The 19,939-nt window shown below is 52.4% G+C and overlaps 1 protein-coding gene across 10 annotated transcripts in view; it reads left to right on the top strand.

Moving 5' to 3' along the window:
• LOC140688970 (ankyrin repeat domain-containing protein 26-like) overlaps positions 1–19,939 on the top strand; it is a 179,179-nt gene that overhangs the window by 90,819 nt on the left and 68,421 nt on the right. For all 10 annotated transcript variants that reach the window (XM_072948950.1, XM_072948960.1, XM_072948955.1 and 7 more), the window contains one exon: positions 8,895–9,038. In XM_072948950.1, coding sequence (XP_072805051.1) covers positions 9,004–9,038 — 35 coding nt within the window. In that variant the 5' untranslated portion in view covers positions 8,895–9,003. The remainder of the gene's footprint in view (positions 1–8,894; positions 9,039–19,939) is intronic.

A 19,939-nucleotide genomic window follows, 5' to 3' on the forward strand; every position in this document is an offset into this window, starting at 1 on the left:
GTTTGTGTTAACGCAAGTGTTCATTTCCCTGGGCAAATGCTGGGTGGTGGTGTAGCTGTTGTGGCTGTGCTTTGTGTTCTAAGCAACTGTCAGAAGTTGTTTCCCCAAGTGGCAGCACCGTTTCTCATTCTCACCAGCACTGTATGCCTGGGTCAGTTTCCCCACCTGCACACACACATCAGGTGGGTCATTTTTTATTTTAGGCATCTGATAGCTTTGTGGTGCCATCTCACTGTGGGTTTAATTTGCGTTTCCCTCGTGGTTAGTGATGCTCAGTATCCTTTTGTGCTTATTTGCCATCTGTGTGTCTTCATTGCTGTGAGACCTGTCGTAACCTGCTACAGACTTTGTATGTAGAGACAGGATTCTCTCTCCAGTAGAAAACTGACCAGGGCGCAGATGAGGAGGCTGCTGCCCAGATGGTTTAGACGCTGTCAAGCAAGACCGCCGTGATAGAACCAAAGGCTTCAAATCCAGTTGACTCAGGAGTTCACCTAACGTCTTCTCACAGGAGCAGGCACATTGACAACTGCGGAGGACTGAAATTCAACCATAGTAGCAAAAAAGTGTGTGGTTCCTTTCGTCGGCTCGTAATGGTTACCTGAATACATACGTTTTATCCCCCAGTAACTTCGAAGGACCTTGAGGAAAGAGTCTCTTATTTAATTCTCACAGGCCTTGACACATTGGAGGAATTCAAAACATTTTATTGAGTAAGTGAATGAAATAAATTTCTGCCACGGAGGAAGGAAAAAAGGGATACTCTGAAATAGTCTTTCTTTAATTTTATTCATTCAGCAGAGGGTTTGAGCGTGTAATTAAAGAAAGACACCTGGTTAGGTTTGGAGAGCAGGGAGCAAATGGACTCAGACTCAGTTCTCTCAGAAAGCCTAGATTTGCATGGTGGAGGCAGAAATTAAACAGATTCCCACCAGTAAATGTGTTAACACGAGACTCTTGGGTATGAAGAAAAGTGGTGAGATGAGTAGTTAAAAGAGGGACACCTGTGTGTGATTGTGGAGCGGTCTGGCAAGGAAGGGTTATTTGAAAAGCTCATTTGAAATGAATTTTAAAAGGTAGTTTTGAATTATTTGGAGAGGATGCGAAAGGCAGGAGGAGAGAGAGGAAAAGAAAGGAGAGAAAGTCAAGTTCGTGTGTTGGGCAGGATGGTGTTATATTTCCATGTCGAAGGGATAGGATTTGAGCTTATGACATTTCAGAGACATGCAAGAGTTTCCTAGAAAGTGAAATAAGTCTGAAAAGTAGGTGGAGGCCAGAAGCATGGGTCTTTTTAGTCCTTTGGGCCTTGTTCAGGCTTCTCATTTTCAAACCAGTCTAGCGTGAGTGGCATGTAGATAGTGGCCTCCAGGCCCTTCTCCCCACTTGTAAAGGGAAGTGCTGGTCTGGACCTGCTTGCCTGTCTTTACAACCGGGGGGGGGGGCTCACGGGGCAGCAGTTTCCGGCCCCTCAACCAGCATCTGCCAGAGTCTGTCTAAGGCAAGAAATGTAGGCAGACATGACTCTGCACCTTCCCCAATTCCCAGATCCTGTCCACTCTCTGCCTCTCCCCTTTGGAGAGGGAGGTTAGAGGCCAAGGAACCATGTCCCCGTCTGGAATCCAGTCCCTGGTCATCAAGACTGATGTATCAGAATGGCTTTGGGGAGCTTTTCAGGCAGTCCTCCCCCAGAGGTTCTGAGTCAGCAGATCCCGAAAACCAGTATTTATAAAAAGCCTTCGGCATGACTAGTGTATGTAACCAGCACTGTGATTGTGTTTTAGGCATCCACTGAGAAAGAAGTGGGGTTCTTATGCCATGTTCCCCTTCAGTGTGAAGCAAAGGGGAGAAAACGTTTTCCTAGAAAGACCAAAGGAGCTTTCCTTAGTGATGTAATAGTTTTAAATCTTACAGCTTACTTTCTTCCAAAGTACAATTGTCCTTTTCCTTTTATGAAAGTGCTGGGAGTGGAATGTCAGTGACTGGGTCTGTTTTCATGTATTTCATTAAACACTGAACTTTCACCCTAAATACCCAGTAGAAGAGGTGATCCTGTGTCACTAGTACCAGCATTTAAGCATGTTGCAAAATCAGTTTTCTTAGTTCTATTTTTTCCCTTAAATTTCTAAATATTTGGTTAAATATCTGTACTCGAAAACGGAGTGTGTAGTGTCACGTGTATACATTCTAGAACCCAGTTACCTAGTTCTCAATCCCTCTTCATTATTTACTACCTACCTGAGAAGACTAGGAGAGCCAGGTCCACTTGTAGAGCCTCAATATCCTTATTTGTAAAATAGAGGTCATGATAAAAGTACCTTTCTTGTAGGGTTGTTATGAGAATTAAATGAGATAATACTTGTGAAAACTTAATACGGTACCCAACACCGTGACCTCTCAATTCATGTTAGTTATGCTTTTACGAGACAGTGAGACTTTATATTCGGAATTAGCAAGAGTCATCATGTGTGATCTTCCCTGATCAAAGAGGGAGACAGAACAGGGAGTGGTGTTGACAGAGTAGCTACCAGTTGCTAAGCTCTTTGCCAGGCAGGTTCAATACCTCGTGTCGTTTTTTTGCAGCCGATTTGTGAGTAAGAATCCTTATTTCTAGTTGTCCTGATGGAGAGACTGAGGCTCAGTAAAGTTAAGTAGCTGAGAGCCACATAGCTAACAATTCGTAGAGTCATGTTTGTCTAATTTCAAAGTCATACAGTGTTTCCACAACTAAGCAGTGTTTCCCTTCTGAAGGACAGAAGAAAAATACGAAGCCACATCATGTGTAGGTTGGCTCGGTCAGTGTTTAGTTGGCACGTGTCTGAGTGCTCTCACTGACTGTGTTTGCATTTGGTGCCCAGACCCCACTCTCTCCTCAACATGGCTGGTTGTGGACCCTTAGCCTCTGCTGGTTGCATGACAGGAAGTGTGAGCAGCTCTGAGCATGGACAGCAGGTGCCTGTGACTTTAATGAGTGAGTCTACAGGCTGCAGACAGGCTGGGAGGAGCGGTCTGAGGTCTAGTTGCTCACGTCTCTACAACAGGTACTCACTGTGAACTGTGGCTAAACCTTTCCACTGCCTCCTCAGCCTAATGTTCATTCTGGGTCACTGTCTGTGTGAGTAATTTCTCTCCTGATTGCGGCATTCTGGACTTCCTGCTACCTGCCAGCTGATTTTTACCTCCTGAAAGACTGTCAAGAGACACTGCCTACCCCTCCTTAGCACTGGCTCCACTACCCTTTGCTCCCCTCTGCTGGCCAAACCTGGAAATGATGTTTGACTTGCATGCAGCCCTTGGTGCAAGGCAGATACGTAATTCTCTGGAGGTTCATTCAGATTGTTACTTCTATCAATAGTTTATTTTTACTTACAGGTGGTAGTTTATAGTATGAATGTATCAAAGCTTATTTGTCCATTCACCTGTTGAAAGAAATGTGTTGTTCCAGCTTTTGGCTGTTACAGGCAAAGATGCTGTGAACACTCACGTGCAAGTTTTTGTGTGGACGTATGTTTCATTGCTCTTGGGTGCGTCCCTAGCGGGGGAACTGCTGGGTCCTATGGGAACTCTGTCTTTAGTCAGTTGAGGACTCTCAGATTGTCTCCCTGCGTACTAAGCATGCAGGGAGACAATCTGAGTTCAATCCCCAGCACCTCCGTTAAACAGTAATATATGAGTAAATAAATCTAAGTAACTTTCTCATCAAGAAACAATTTTTTTTAAGGTTTTACTTTAGATGAGGTCCAATTTTCTTTTCTGTATCTACCTTTTGGTGACAGTTCTCAGGATGTATTAGCCCTTGTTCCCAAAGATAGTATCCTGGGTTTTTTTCCCTGAAGGCTTTACAGCTCTGCATTTTACACTGTATCTGCCAACACCGCATCGTCCTGCTGACTATAGCTATATGATGATAGCTACACTTCGGCAGGCAGATAATTTGTTTTAAACATTGTTTTAGCTATTGTAGTGCCTTTTTTAATGGAAATTTTAAAATACTCGATATCTACAAAGAAATCTTGACAGCACTTTGATAGGAGTCGGATCAAACGTGGGTATCAATTTGGAGAGAATTGATGGAGGATGAGATGGAAGCAAAAGGGGGTTGTGCACCTCTGAAGGGCGGGAAGCAGCTGAGATGGAGAGGAAGCAGGGCAGGATGAGACTTGAGGCATCGCACACCTTTGGAAGCACAGCGTTTCCTGGAGGCTGAGGATACAGGTGTGCCTGGCACATGAACTCTTTCGAGATCGGTTTCCACAAGTCTAGTGATTCTTCCAGGTGTGTGGTGTTTCACTCACACTGCTTTTTCTTCTGCCTGTTAAAAATTTATTTATGCATTATTCAAGTATAATTGACTTATACAGTGTTTCAGGGGTACAACAAAATGATTCAGTTACACATTACATATATTCTTTTTCAGATTCTTTTCCATTATAGGTTATTATAAGATATTGAATCTAGTTCCAGGTCCTTATTTTTCATCTATTTTGTATGTAGTAGTGTGTATCTGTTAATCCCAAATTCCAAATTTATCCCTCCCCCCTTTCCCCTTTGGTATCTCTTAAGTTTGTTTTCTGTCTGTGAGTTTGTTTCTGTTTTGTAAATAAGTTCATTTGTATAATTTTTTTAGATTATACATGTAAGTAATATATGATAGTTATCTTTCTCTGACTTACTTCACTTATTATGATAATCTCGAGGTCCTTCCATGTTGCTGCAAATGGCATTATTTCATTCTTTTTTACGGCTGAGTAGTATTCCATTGTATAAATACCACAACTTCTTTATCCAGTCATCTGTCAATGGACATTTAATTTGCTTCCATTTCTTGGCTGTTGTAAACAGTTCTGCTATGTGCACTTGGGTGCATGTATCTTTACAAGTCAAAGTTTTGGATGGTTGTACTTCCTGGGCCAGCAATTTAAGTCCTGCTTGTTTATTCTATAAGTTTGTACAGTTTTATGAGTTTGAAATAAGTTTGTGTAGTTATACAGGCTTCTCTCTAATACTCTTAAATTGGACACAGTTCCTGTGCCGCTCTGTCTACTTCTTTAACTACCACATTGAACTTCCAGCCAAAGAAATGATGTGAGTGTGTGGGGCGTGGGGTGGGATGACTTAGCCCAATAAGGAGAGTCCTCACTAGGGGGTAGATGGCACTTGTTTTCCCTCCAGTAAGTTACTTTTTTACCAGCTACCTGATCCACTAGTACTTCCTCTCCTTTCCATTAACACTCAGAACTATAGCAAAGTACAAAGAATTCTGGATGTCCTTTACTGAGAACCAACTGTTTACCTGTATCACATTGACTGTGTATATAGGGAAAATAGAGTTTCATTTGAGGGAGTTGTGAGCTGTTTGTAAGTAAATATAGACATCAACACTACATAGTTCAGCACGTTTCTTGTCAAAACAAGGGCATTTTCTTACGTAAAAATCCACATTATAGAAATTATATATATTGTGTGTGTGTGTGTGTGTGTGTGTGTATATATATATGCTGATGTTACAGTATAGTCCGTGTTAAAATTTTCCCCACTGTCCTGAAATGTTCTTTATTTAATTTTTAATTTTATTTTGGGGGGTGAGGTGTTTGGATTTATTTATTTGTTTATTTATTTAAATAGAGATACTGGGGCTTGAGCCCAGGACTTTGTGCATGCTAAGCATGTGCTGTGCCACTAAGCTATACCCTCCCGCCACCCCCCAAAATACTCTTTCTCTGTCTTGGATCCAGGGTTTGAATTATGCACAGCTTTGATAAATAACATAGTCTCTCTGTAAGATAGTCTGCTGCTTTGTTTTCATGAAATTGATGGGCCAGCAGTCCATTTGTCCAATTATTAGTGACGCTAACTTTAGTCTTTGGTTACAGTGGTCTCTGTCCTTCAAGTCTCTATTATAAAGGAACTTTATCTTCTTTGTAATTCATATCTATGGGCTAGAACTTCCAGGCCTTTTGAATATCCAGTTAATAACATTTCATTTGCTAGTTTTAGCCATTCCCCGTTATCTCAGTTGATTACACTGGTGATTACAAAAGAATAGCCCGCAGGTTTTGACTGAACATGAAGAGGTCTGCACTAAAAAGTGGCCATAAAAGCCAGCCGAGGGGATATTAGATGTGACCGAGCCAGCTTCGTCTCCATCAGCAGAGCCATGTAGCACTGACATCATGCCCCATCGGGGGGATCTAGTACATTACTTAAAGCAGTGTGGTTTTGTTTGGGTTTGTTTTTTAACAGAACTGCTAGGGACTGAACCCAGGGCCTTGTGCATGCTGAGCACGCACTCTAACACTGAGCTGTACTCCCCCTCCACCATGGGTCTTTTTAAATGAATAAAACAAGTTTCTTTAGAGACGGAAACCGGGGTCACACAGTTTGGGCTAGAGTGGCCAGGCAGTGCACACGATGTGAGCTTCAAAATCGAGGTAGATTCAAAAGTTCAGACTTAGGGCCTCAAGGACCTTGAACTGTGGGGCCCCTTTAGAGCCCCAGTCATGACCCTTGAAGACAATTTCTGAATCTTTTTCCTCTTCGTTAAATGGCAGGAATTACTCCTCATGCCTGATGGTTACGGGGTCACCGGTCAGTGAAGTCCCCAGTTCCCGCCCCAGCATGCTGAGGGGAAACAGACACCCCCCCTTTAGACTCAGTTTGGCAGCCATGTAGTCCTCGCACCCCAAGCCTGGCCTCCTGCCTTCCAGGCTCAAGCCCAAGCACTTGTTTCTAAGGGAAGAGTCGACAGCATCCTCTCCCCTGGCGTTCCCAAGGCCAAAGGGTTCTGGTGCCAAAAGAAATGAGTCAGAGCACTGCAAACCCTTGTAAACTCGGAGCCGGCTGGGCCCAACCAGGGCTCTGGGGAGGGCCAGGGAGTGGGAAGGTGGGAAATGGTCCTCAGGGGAACGGGATGGGGTGGGCGGGGCTCTATGAGTTCCAGATTGGACAGCCAGGCCATGGGCCTGACCTGGGGATGGTCCGGGCTGGGATGAGTGGGCTGAAGCTGAGGTCGGGTGGGGGTGAGTCCTGTTGGGTTGGGCAGGGCCCACCCAGCAGCTCTGCTCTGTCTGCGCAGTGCTTGGCCACTGTGTGAGGCCCGGCCCAGGTGTTCAGCGGTCAGTTGAGAGTCCCTGGAGATGGTTACACCATCTCAGGGGAAGAATCTCCCACCAAGGGTGGAAGCTCCTGGGGACCTGAAGAACCGTGGGACGCTCCTGATCCAGACACGGCTATTTGAAGCCTTATTTGGTGTGTGAGCCTGTCCTGCACCGGGGTGGCTGGGTGGTTTATCATTGTCATTATCATCACATTTCCTTGTGAGCGTCATCCATTGCGCTAAACGTCCCATTTTGGCAGGAAAACTAGTCAGTTACTCAAGTCCTCCTCCTGTTCAGTGTTACGGCTCCACTGAAGAATACTTAGAGAATTTCTATGTGCAAGTAATGCCTCAGTCTGTTCCAAGCCATCTTTTAGAGCATAAATTTAAACCTAATGTGAATGATTTTTCTTCTTAATAAATAGTATATATGAAATAAACACTTTGGCTTAAAATTAGCAACAACAATTTCAGTAATGAAAACAGTGGCAAACATTTATTTGGTGTTTATGTCAAATTTTGTGTAAAACATTTTTCACAGCTGGGATGGAATTCTGTGATCCATGATAATTGTGTTCCCTTAAAAAGGTGAACTTAACCAAATAATCAAGATGTATTTTTGTTAAAGATTTAATCATTATATAGCTAATCAAAAATTGTCCTGTAACATTAGTCTTCTATTTGAATCTGAGTATTTGACGTTATTTTTCTCTTTCTTTCACTTCTTTAATTTGAAATGCTGCTAAAATATACTACAGCTGGTAAGTGGCACGTGTTCTTTGTCTTGGATGGCTTTGAAGGTCTTCTCAAATCGTGTTTCACTTTCTTCAAATTTTATTTTTGCATTCTTTGAGGAAGTGCAATGAATAAGGATATTTGCACTCTTCACGTATAGTATCATAGATAAAAAAACAAAAAATCAATTCAAAAGAAATAAGGCAGATGGTAAATGAAATTCAAAAGTATCTTTTTAAAAGACATAAATGAACTTACTTACAAAGCAGAAACAGACCCACAGACATAGAAAACAAACTTCGGCTACCAGAGGGGGAACGGGTGGGAAGGGATAAAATGGAAGTTTGAGGTTTACAGATACTATTTATTATACACACAATAGATAAACAGTTTTCTACTGTATAGCACAGGGAACTATAATCATATCTTATAGTAACTAAAGAAAATAAAAAGGAACTTACGTACGTATTTGGATGACTGAAACATGATGCTGTTCACCAGAAATTGACTCAACATTGTAAATTGACCATACTTCAATAAAAAAACTTTATATATATGTGTATAGTTCTGTGATTCAACTATTTAAAAATATTTGCAAAACTGGACTATCTGGATGTGTGTCATTTATAACTAAATATATGATATACTGAATTTAGGAAGCTTATTAAGCTTATTGGTTTTTATTGCAAATTTGAGACATCAACAGGAAGGAAATATTAATCCATACAGCACAGAAAAGTTAATTATGAGCTTAAAATAAATATAGAAACAATATTCTAACCTTGATGGTCCCTAGATATAAGGCAGTACAGTAGGGAATCTGATACATCAGTTCTTTTCATCCTTAGTTGAAAAGCTAAAAATGTTTTACCTTTTAAAATTATTAAATGAAATTCAATACATCTTTATTGAATGACCCTTCTGAAATACACTGTACTATGATCTAAAAAATGAATGCATTTTTAGTTTCAAGGATCCTTAACCATAGTATGGAAAATAAAAAACCCCAGAAACATAAAACTCAACACTTTATGTCAGACTTTGTTTTATTCTTTCACCCGTGAAGCTTGTGACCGTTCCTGTCGAAGTGATAACCGTGACCCTGAGACCCTGAGGCTGGTCGGTGTGCTTCCCTCCCAGCACCATCGGAGAGAAATGTTCTGCACGTGCCCCTCATGTCTGGGGCCACAGCGTTACCCCTGGCTGTGAGGTGAGCGAATTGCTTTATTTCATCTGATAATGTCTTTGGCGGATTTCTATTTTGGTAGGACTCTGTAGTCAGCTATTTCAAAAGCCAATATTTTACAGAATAATATAGAAGTGTCACTGTAGAGTGATTGCAGGAGTTGGTCAGTATCTTACGTTGTACTTGCAGGAAAGCTGGGCGGCCTGCCGAGGGTGTTCCTGCCGCTGTGCTGGCCCTGGGTGGGGATGTGGCGGGACCAGGGCTGAGCCAGCGGGGCAGAAGGAGGACGAGCGGGGAGGAGGAACAGGGAGGAGGGCGCCAGAGGGTGCACAGTGGACCGGTCACTGGGCATCTGAAGGTTTGGATGCGCTCTGCTGTGTGGGGCTCCAGGCCTCCCTGGGTCTGGGGACGTGGGTGTGATGTGACTCGGAAGGAGGCCGGGTGCGCTTCGGACAGCACCCCCCATCTCTCCCACCCAGGCCCAGTGCTCATGGTCGTGTTGCAGCCTCAGTTTTCCGCCCACTGTCCCAGCAACCCCTTGGTGGTATTCTGAGCAAAGACAAGAGGGTGAGAGTCCTGACTTGGCTTTCCTTCCCTGTGTTTCCAAGTCCACACTCATTCCGCAAGTCGCACGACAGGCCAAGAAATCGGGAGACGCGGTGTCGGGGTAAAGAATAGTGAGTTTATTTGGAAAGGCAGCTGACCGAGAAGATGGCAGGCTAATGTCCTGGAGAGCCACCTTCTCCGAGTGAGAATTCAGGCTCCTTTTACACTCAAAAGCAGAGGGGTTGTGGGTGGTTGGTGCAAAGTCCTTGGTGCAGGAATTCTTTGTTTTTGCAGTTGTGGGTCAGCTCATGGGGCCCCTGTAAAACCTCTAACAAAACAAATGTTACTTTCTGTTCTGCAGCTTGTTGTGTGTATAGGAGAGGAAAAGAGCTCTTATCCTGAAGGCTGAGAGCCTTGAGAACAGGCTCTCCTGTCAATTTCAGGCTGAAGGCAACATTGTTTTACAAAAGGGGCAGAGCTGGTAAGGCAGCCTGGAAAACAGCACAGGGTTAAAGGGAAAGCAGATCTAATATGCAGTCAGGTTTATTCTTTGCTATTACACCTGCCCCAGGAGGGCTGGCCTCGGAGGAAGAGCACCCCCCTAGCCCCTGAGAGCTGCCTGCAGGGGGTGGGGAAGGCAGGGAGGAGGTTTGCAGTGCTGGTGAGATACACTAGACATGGCTGATGAATGGACAGTGACTGCAAAGTTAGAAAACCTCTGGGTTTTCCCTCTTTGGGGAGGGAGAGGGAGCCTCAACAGAGGGCAGTGACCGTGGAGAGAAACCCAAGAGCTCCTGCCAGCCCCTGGAGGTGCCCGGCCATCTCTGTGCTTCCCGTCCAGTCCCCGACCTCTTGTTGCATAATGTGCTATCTCAGCCCCAGTGGCTCCCACACTGTATCTTTGTGGGACTGAGTTTATTTATTTATTGTAGATTGTCTGTAATTTTAAAACTTTGAATTGTGATTCACCGAGAGTTGTGATTTTTTTTTTTTTTTTTTTTGTGAGCTGTGTGTGAAAGGACTGGAATAGGAATCAGTGAAAACGTCACTGTCTGAGCTGTCATCAGGGTTTCCTGGAAGGTTCGTTCAGATGTGTGTGTCTGTGCGGCTGTGACTCACCTGGTTCCTGATTTGTCGCCTGGTTAGAAGCCTTTGAGGGCCCTTCCCCCGCACGGGAGCACGCGGTCCGGGTAGCCGGACCGCGCCACCTCCTGCCCCATAACACACAGGGCAGGAGCCCAGAGTACAGGCCGGAGTGCGGCCGGCTGAGTGGAGAAGGATAGGGTTGTGCAGTTGTCATGTTTGCCTGAACTGTTTAAACTCCACAGCCAGTGAGCTGAGGCACATCAGGTGGTCGTCACTCAGCGGCCAACCTGCTTCCCACCAAATGTTTGCTGCAGCTGTGGTGCTCATGTGTCGTGTCATGGCCCAGGAGAGGGCACGTCCAAGTGAGGGAAAGCCCAGGAGTGTGCAGGCCCAAGAGAGGACCGACCGAATTGGGGGCAGGCCCAGGAGAGGGCAGGTCCAGGAGTGTGCAGGCCCAAGAGTGTGCAGATGCAGGAGTGTGCGGGCCCAGGAGAGGGCAGGCCGAAGAGTGTGCAGGCCAAGGAGCTGGCAGGCCCAGGAGTGTGCAGGCCCAGGAGTGTGCAGACACAGAAGGGAGCAGGCCCAGGAGAGGGCAGGCCCAGGAGTGTGCAGGCCCAGGATTGTGCAGGCACAGGTGGGATGAGGCCCAATAGAGGGCAGGCCGAGGTGAGTGCTGGCCCAGGAGAGTGCAGACCCTGTAGAGGGCAGGCCGAGGAGTGTGCAGTCCCAGGAGTGTGCAGACACAGGAGTGTGGAGGCTCAGGGGTCTGCAGGTCAGGCTTGTGCAGGCACAAGAGAGGGCTGGCTGAAGTGGGGTCAGGCCCAGGAGAGGGTAGGTCATGGTGTGTGCAGGCCCAGGCGTGTGCACACAGGTGTGTGCAGTCCCAGATGTGAGCAGACACAGAAGAGCGCGGGACAGGTGATGGCCCGCCCAGGAGAGGGCAGGTCCAGGAGAGGGCAGGCCCAGGAGTGTTCAGACACAGGAGTGTGCAGGACCAGGAGAGGTCATGTCCAAGTGAGGTCAGGCCCAGGAGTGTGCAGGCCCAGGAGAGGGCCGAAGTAGGGGCAGGCTCAGGAGTGGGAGGTCCAGAAGAGGGCAGGCCAAGGATTGGACAGGCCAAGGAGTGTGCAGGCTCAGAAGTGTACAGGCCCATTAGTGTGCATACACAGGAGGGTTTACGCCCAGGAGAGGGTAGGCCCATGTGTGTGATGGCCCAGGAGAGGGCAGGCCCAAGAGTGTGCAGACAAAGGAGGATGCAGGCATAGGAGTGTTCAGGCCCAGGAGGGTGCACGCACAAGAGTGTGCAGGTCTAGCAGTATGCAGGCCCAGGAAAGGGCTGGCCCTGGAGTGTGCAGGCCCGGAGAGGTCAGGCCCCGGAGTTTGCCGACCCAGGAGTTTGCAGGCTAAGAACGGAGCAGGCCCAGGAGTGTGCAAGCCAAGCTGTGTGCAGGCATAGGAGGGAGCAGGCACAGGAGAGAGCAGGCCCAGGTATGTGCAGGCCCAGGAATGTGCAGGCCCAGGAGAGGGCCGGCCGAAGTGGGTGCAGGCCCAGGTGAGAGCAGGTCCAGGAGTGTGCAGGCCCAGGTCTCTGCGTTCCCAGGAGTATGCATGCACAGGAGTGTTCAGACACAGGAGGGTGCAGGCACAGGATGGAGCAGGCACATGAGTGTGCAGGCCTACGGGTGTGCAGATACAGCAGAGGGCAGGACAGTTGGGGGCAGGCCCAGGTGTGTCCAGGCCCAGGAGTGCGCAGACAAAGGAGAGGGCAGTTATGTTTAGGGCCGGCCAAGGAGAAGGCAGGTCCAGGAGACTGCAGGCACTGGATGGAGCAGGCCCAGGATTGTGCAGGACCAGGAGTGTGCAGACAAAGGAGACGGAAGAAATGTTGAGGTCCTGCCAAGGAGAGGGCAGGTCAGGAGTGTGCAGGCCTAGGAGTGTGAAGACCGAGGAGTGTGCAGGACCAGGAGTGTGCAAGCCCAGGAGGGAGCAGGCCAAGGAGTGTGCAGGCACAGGAGAGTACAGGCCCTTTAATGTGCATACACAGGAGGGTTTAGGCCCAGGAGAGAGTAGGCCCATGTGTGTGCAGGCCCAGTAGAAGGCAGGCCCAAGAGTGTGCAGGCCCAGGAGAGGGCAGGCCCATGTGTGTGCAGGCCCAAGAGTGTGCAGGCCCATTAGCATGCATACACAGGAGGGTTTAGGCCCAGGAGTGAGTAGGCCCATGTGTGTGCAGGCCCAGGAGTGTGCAGGACCAGGAGTGTGCAAGCCCAGGATGGAGCAGGCCAAGGAGTGTGCAGGCCCAGGAGTGTGCAGGCCCATTAATGTGCATACACAGGAGGGTTTAGGCCCAGGAGAGAGTAGGCCCATGTGTGTGCAGGCCCAGGAGAGGGCAGGAACAAGAGTGTGCAGGCCCAGGAGAGGGCAGGCCCAATACTGTGCAGGCCCAGGAGTGTGCTGGCACAGGAGTCTGCAGGCCCATGGGTGTACAAGCCCAGGAGTGTGCAGGCACAATATCGAGCAGGCCCATGTGTGTGCAGGCCCAGGAGTGTGGAGGCACAGGAGGGAGCAGGCCCAGGAATGTACAGGCCCTGGAGTGTGCAGGCACAGGAGGGAGCAGGCCAAGAAGTGTGCAGGTCCAGGAGTGTGCATGCCCAATAGTGTGCTGACACAGGAGTGTGCAGGCCTAGAAGTGTGCATGCACAGGAGGGTTTAGGACCAGGAGAGGGTAGGCCCATGTGTGTGCAGGCCCAGGAGAGGGCAGGCCCAGGAGCGGGCAGGCCCAGGAGCGGGCAGGCCCAGGAGAGTGCAGGCCCGAGAGTGTGCAGGCCCAGTAGAGGGCAGGCCCAATAGTGTACAAGCCCAGGAGTGTGCAGTCATAGGATCGAGAAGGCCCAGGAGTGTGCAGGACCAGGAGATGGCAGGCCCAGGAGTGTGCAGGCCCAGTCATGTGCAGGCCCATGAGAGGGCCGGCCGAAGTGGGTACAGGCCCTGGTGAGAGCAGGTCGAGGAGAGTGCAGGCCCAGGAGTCCGCAGTCCCAAGAGAGGTCAGGCCAGGAATGTGCATACCCAGGAGTGTACAGGCACAGTAGGGAGCAGGCCCAGGAGTGTGCAGGCCCAGAAGTATTCAGGACCAGGGGAGGGCCGGACCAGGAGTGTGCAGGCCCAAGGGAGGGCAGGCCTAGGAGTGTGAAGACCTAGGAGTGTGTACGCCCAGGAGTGTGCAGGCCCAGGAGTGTGGAGGCACAGGAGGGAGCAGGCCCAGGAATGTGCAGGTCCTTTAGTGTGCAGGCACAGGAGGGAGCAGGCCTAGGAGTGTGCAGGCCCAAGAGTGTGCAGGCCCAGGAGTGTGCATGCCCAGGGATGTCCAGACACAGTTGGGTGCAGCCCCTGGTATGTGCAGGCCCTGGAGTTTGCAGGCTAAGGAGGGATCAGGCCCAGCAGTGTGCAAGCCAATCTGTGTGCAGGCATAGGAGGGAGCAGGCCCAGAAATGTGCTGGCCCAAGTGTGCGCACGATCAGGAGTGTGCAGTTCCAGGACTGTGCAGGCACAGGAGGGAGCAGAAGCAGGAGTGTGGAGGCCCTGGATTGTGCAGGCATACTAGGGAACAGGCCCAGGGTTATGCAGGCCCAGGAGTGTGCAGAGACACAGGAGAGGTCAAGTCCAGGAGTATGCAGGCCCAGGAATGTGCAGACAGAAGAGTGTGCAGGCCCAGGAGTGTGCAGGCCAAGGAGAGGGCATGACCAGTAGATTGCACGCCTAAGAGTGCGTAGGGCCAGGTGAGGTCAGGCGAAAGAGTGTGCAGGCCCAGGAGTATACAGGCCCAGGAGTGTGTAGGCACCAGATGGAGCAGCCCCAGGAGTGTGCAGGCCCAGGTGTGTGCAGGTCCAGGAGAGGGCAGTCCCAGGAGTGTGCATGCCCAGGAGTGTGCATGCCCAGGAGTGTGCAGGCCCAGGAGTGTGGAGGCAAAGGAGGGAGCAGGCCCATGAATGTGCAGGCCCAGAAGTGTTGAGGCACAGGAGGGAGCAGGGCTGGGAGTGTGCAGGCCCAGGAGAGGGCAGGCCAAGGAGAAGGTAGACCCAGGAGTGTGCAGGCCCAGAAATATGCAGACAGAGAAGTGTTCAATCCGTTGAGTGGGCAGGCGCAGGAGGGGGCAGGACAAGTGTTGTGCTGGCCCAGCGGTGTGCAGGGCCAGGAGTATGCAGGACAGGAGGGAGCAGGCACAGGAGTGTGTAGGCCATTGTGTGTGCAGACCCAGGAGTGTTCAGTCCGAGGAGTGTGATGGGCCAGGATGAGCAGACCCAGGTGTTTGGAGGCCTAAGTGTGTGCAGGCACAGCAGGAACCAGGCCCAAACTGTTCAGGCCCAGGGGTCTGCATGCCCAGGTGTCTGCAGACACAGGTGTGTGCAGGCCCAGGAGAGGACAGGCCCAGGAAAGGGCTGGCCCCGGAGTGTGCAGGCCCAGGAGAGGTCAGGCCAAGGACTGTGCAGGTCCAGGAGAGGGCAGGATCAGGACTGTACAGTCCATACAGTCCAGGGGTGCGCAGGATCAGGAGTGTGCAGGCCCGGGAGTGTTCAGACACAGGAGTGTGCAGGCCCAGGAGTGTGCAGTCCCAGGACTGTGCAGGCACAGGAGGGAGCAGAAGCAGGAGTGTGGAGGCCCTGGGTTGTGCAGGCACAGGAGGGAGCAGGCCCAGGATTGTGGAGGCACAGTAGGGAGCAGGCCCAGGAGTGTGCACTCCCAGGAGTGTGCAGGCCTGGCAGTGTGCAGGCCCAGGAAAGGGCTGGCCCCAGATTGTGCAGGCCCGGAGAGGTCAGGCCCAGGATTGTGCAGGCCCAGGAGAGTGGAGGTACAGGAGGGAGCAGGCCCAGGAATGTGCAAGCCATGGAGTTTGCAGGCACGGGAGTGAGCAGCCCAAGGAGTGTGCAGGCCCAGGAGTGTGCAGGCCCATTAGTGTGCATACACAGGAGGGTTTAGGCCCAGGAGAGAGTAGGCCCATGTGTGTGCAGGCCCAGGAGAGGGCAGGCCCAAGAGTGTGCAGGCCCAGGAGAGAGTAGGCCCATGTGTGTGCAGGCCCAGGAGAGGGCAGGCCCAAGAGTGTGCAGGCCCAGGAGAGGGCAGGCCCAATAGTGTGCAGACGCAGGAGTGTGCTGGCACAGGAGTCTGCAGGCCCGTGGGTGTACAAGCCCAGGAGTGTGCAAGCACAGGATCGAGCAGGCCCAGGAGTGTGGAGGCACAGGAGGGAGCAGGCCCAGGAATGTGCAGGCCCTGGAGTGTGCAGGCACAGGAGGGAGCAGGCCAAGGAGTGTGTAGGCCCAGGAGTGTGCATGCCCAATAGTGTGCTGACACAGGAGTGTGCAGGCCCAGGAGTGTACAGGCCCATTAGTGTGCATACACAGGAGGGTTTAGGACCAGGAGAGGGTAGGCCCATGTGTGTGCAGGCCCAGGAGAGGGCAGGCCCAGGAGAGGGCAGGCCCAATAGTGTGCATGCCCAATAGTGTGCTGGCACAGGAGTCTGCAGGCCCATGGGTGTACAAGCCCAGGAGTGTGCAGGCACAGGATCGAGCAGGCCCATGTGTGTGCAGGCCAAGGAGTGTGCAGGCCCAGAAGTGTGCATGCACAGGAGGGTTTAGGACCAGGAGAGGGTAGGCCCATGTGTGTGCAGGCCCAGGAGAAGGCAGGCCCAGGAGTGTGCATGCCCAGGGATGTCCAGACACAGTTGGGTGCAGCCCCTGGTATGTGCAGGCCCTGGAGTTTGCAGGCTAAGGAGGGATCAGGCCCAGCAGTGTGCAAGCCAATCTGTGTGCAGGCATAGGAGGGAGCAGGCCCAGAAATGTGCTGGCCCAAGTGTGCGCACGATCAGGAGTGTGCAGTTCCAGGACTGTGCAGGCACAGGAGGGAGCAGAAGCAGGAGTGTGGAGGCCCTGGATTGTGCAGGCATACTAGGGAACAGGCCCAGGGTTATGCAGGCCCAGGAGTGTGCAGAGACACAGGAGAGGTCAAGTCCAGGAGTGTGCAGGCCCAGGAATGTGCAGACAGAAGAGTGTGCAGGCCCAGGAGTGTGCAGGCCAAGGAGAGGGCATGACCAGTAGATTGCACGCCTAAGAGTGCGTAGGGCCAGGTGAGGTCAGGCGAAAGAGTGTGCAGGCCCAGGAGTATACAGGCCCAGGAGTGTGTAGGCACCAGATGGAGCAGCCCCAGGAGTGTGCAGGCCCAGGTGTGTGCAGGTCCAGGAGAGGGCAGTCCCAGGAGTGTGCATGCCCAGGAGTGTGCATGCCCAGGAGTGTGCAGGCCCAGGAGTGTGGAGGCAAAGGAGGGAGCAGGCCCATGAATGTGCAGGCCCAGAAGTGTTGAGGCACAGGAGGGAGCAGGGCTGGGAGTGTGCAGGCCCAGGAGAGGGCAGGCCAAGGAGAAGGTAGACCCAGGAGTGTGCAGGCCCAGAAATATGCAGACAGAGAAGTGTTCAATCCGTTGAGTGGGCAGGCGCAGGAGGGGGCAGGACAAGTGTTGTGCTGGCCCAGCGGTGTGCAGGGCCAGGAGTATGCAGGACAGGAGGGAGCAGGCACAGGAGTGTGTAGGCCATTGTGTGTGCAGACCCAGGAGTGTTCAGTCCGAGGAGTGTGATGGGCCAGGATGAGCAGACCCAGGTGTTTGGAGGCCTAAGTGTGTGCAGGCACAGCAGGAACCAGGCCCAAACTGTTCAGGCCCAGGGGTCTGCATGCCCAGGTGTCTGCAGACACAGGTGTGTGCAGGCCCAGGAGAGGACAGGCCCAGGAAAGGGCTGGCCCCGGAGTGTGCAGGCCCAGGAGAGGTCAGGCCAAGGACTGTGCAGGTCCAGGAGAGGGCAGGATCAGGACTGTACAGTCCATACAGTCCAGGGGTGCGCAGGATCAGGAGTGTGCAGGCCCGGGAGTGTTCAGACACAGGAGTGTGCAGGCCCAGGAGTGTGCAGTCCCAGGACTGTGCAGGCACAGGAGGGAGCAGAAGCAGGAGTGTGGAGGCCCTGGGTTGTGCAGGCACAGGAGGGAGCAGGCCCAGGATTGTGGAGGCACAGTAGGGAGCAGGCCCAGGAGTGTGCACTCCCAGGAGTGTGCAGGCCTGGCAGTGTGCAGGCCCAGGAAAGGGCTGGCCCCAGATTGTGCAGGCCCGGAGAGGTCAGGCCCAGGATTGTGCAGGCCCAGGAGAGTGGAGGTACAGGAGGGAGCAGGCCCAGGAATGTGCAAGCCATGGAGTTTGCAGGCACGGGAGTGAGCAGCCCAAGGAGTGTGCAGGCCCAGGAGTGTGCAGGCCCATTAGTGTGCATACACAGGAGGGTTTAGGCCCAGGAGAGAGTAGGCCCATGTGTGTGCAGGCCCAGGAGAGGGCAGGCCCAAGAGTGTGCAGGCCCAGGAGAGAGTAGGCCCATGTGTGTGCAGGCCCAGGAGAGGGCAGGCCCAAGAGTGTGCAGGCCCAGGAGAGGGCAGGCCCAATAGTGTGCAGACGCAGGAGTGTGCTGGCACAGGAGTCTGCAGGCCCGTGGGTGTACAAGCCCAGGAGTGTGCAAGCACAGGATCGAGCAGGCCCAGGAGTGTGGAGGCACAGGAGGGAGCAGGCCCAGGAATGTGCAGGCCCTGGAGTGTGCAGGCACAGGAGGGAGCAGGCCAAGGAGTGTGTAGGCCCAGGAGTGTGCATGCCCAATAGTGTGCTGACACAGGAGTGTGCAGGCCCAGGAGTGTACAGGCCCATTAGTGTGCATACACAGGAGGGTTTAGGACCAGGAGAGGGTAGGCCCATGTGTGTGCAGGCCCAGGAGAGGGCAGGCCCAGGAGAGGGCAGGCCCAATAGTGTGCATGCCCAATAGTGTGCTGGCACAGGAGTCTGCAGGCCCATGGGTGTACAAGCCCAGGAGTGTGCAGGCACAGGATCGAGCAGGCCCATGTGTGTGCAGGCCCAGGAGTGTGCAGGCCCAGAAGTGTGCATGCACAGGAGGGTTTAGGACCAGGAGAGGGTAGGCCCATGTGTGTGCAGGCCCAGGAGAAGGCAGGCCCAGGAGAGGGCAGGCCCAAGAGTGTGCAGGCCCAGGAGAGGGCAGGCCCAATAGTGTACAAGCCCAGGAGTGTTCAGTCACAGGATCGAGAAGGCCCAGGAGTGTGCAGGACCAGGAGATGGCAGGCCCAGGAGTGTGCAGGCTCAAGGGTGTGCAGGCCCATGAGAGGGCCGGCCGAAGTGGGTACAGGCCCAGGTGAGAGCAGGTCGAGGAGAGTGCAGGCCCAGGAGTCCGCAGTCTCAGGAGAGGTCAGGCCAGGAATGTGCATACCCAGGAGTGTACAGGCACAGTAGGGAGCAGGCCCAGGAGTGTGCAGGCCCAGAAGTGTTCAGGACCAGGGGAGGGCCGGACCAGGAGTGTGCAGGCCCAAGGGAGGGCAGGCCTAGGAGTGTGAAGACCTAGGAGTGTGTACGCCCAGGAGTGTGCAGGCCCAGGAGTGTGGAGGCACAGGAGGGAGCAGGCCCAGGAATGTGCAGGTCCTTTAGTGTGCAGGCACAGGAGGGAGCAGGCCTAGGAGTGTGCAGGCCCAAGAGTGTGCAGGCCCAGGAGTGTGCAGGCCCATTAATGTGCATACACAGGAGGGTTTAGGCCCAGGAGAGAGTAGGCCCATGTGTGTGCAGGCCCAGGAGAGGGCAGGAACAAGAGTGTGCAGGCCCAGGAGAGGGCAGGCCCAATACTGTGCAGGCCCAGGAGTGTGCTGGCACAGGAGTCTGCAGGCCCATGGGTGTACAAGCCCAGGAGTGTGCAGGCACAATATCGAGCAGGCCCATGTGTGTGCAGGCCCAGGAGTGTGGAGGCACAGGAGGGAGCAGGCCCAGGAATGTACAGGCCCTGGAGTGTGCAGGCACAGGAGGGAGCAGGCCAAGAAGTGTGCAGGTCCAGGAGTGTGCATGCCCAATAGTGTGCTGACACAGGAGTGTGCAGGCCTAGAAGTGTGCATGCACAGGAGGGTTTAGGACCAGGAGAGGGTAGGCCCATGTGTGTGCAGGCCCAGGAGAGGGCAGGCCCAGGAGCGGGCAGGCCCAGGAGCGGGCAGGCCCAGGAGAGTGCAGGCCCGAGAGTGTGCAGGCCCAGTAGAGGGCAGGCCCAATAGTGTACAAGCCCAGGAGTGTGCAGTCATAGGATCGAGAAGGCCCAGGAGTGTGCAGGACCAGGAGATGGCAGGCCCAGGAGTGTGCAGGCCCAGTCATGTGCAGGCCCATGAGAGGGCCGGCCGAAGTGGGTACAGGCCCTGGTGAGAGCAGGTCGAGGAGAGTGCAGGCCCAGGAGTCCG

This window comes from Vicugna pacos, chromosome 24 (genome assembly GCF_048564905.1).
Source record: "Vicugna pacos chromosome 24, VicPac4, whole genome shotgun sequence".
Lineage (NCBI taxonomy): Eukaryota > Metazoa > Chordata > Mammalia > Artiodactyla > Camelidae > Vicugna > Vicugna pacos.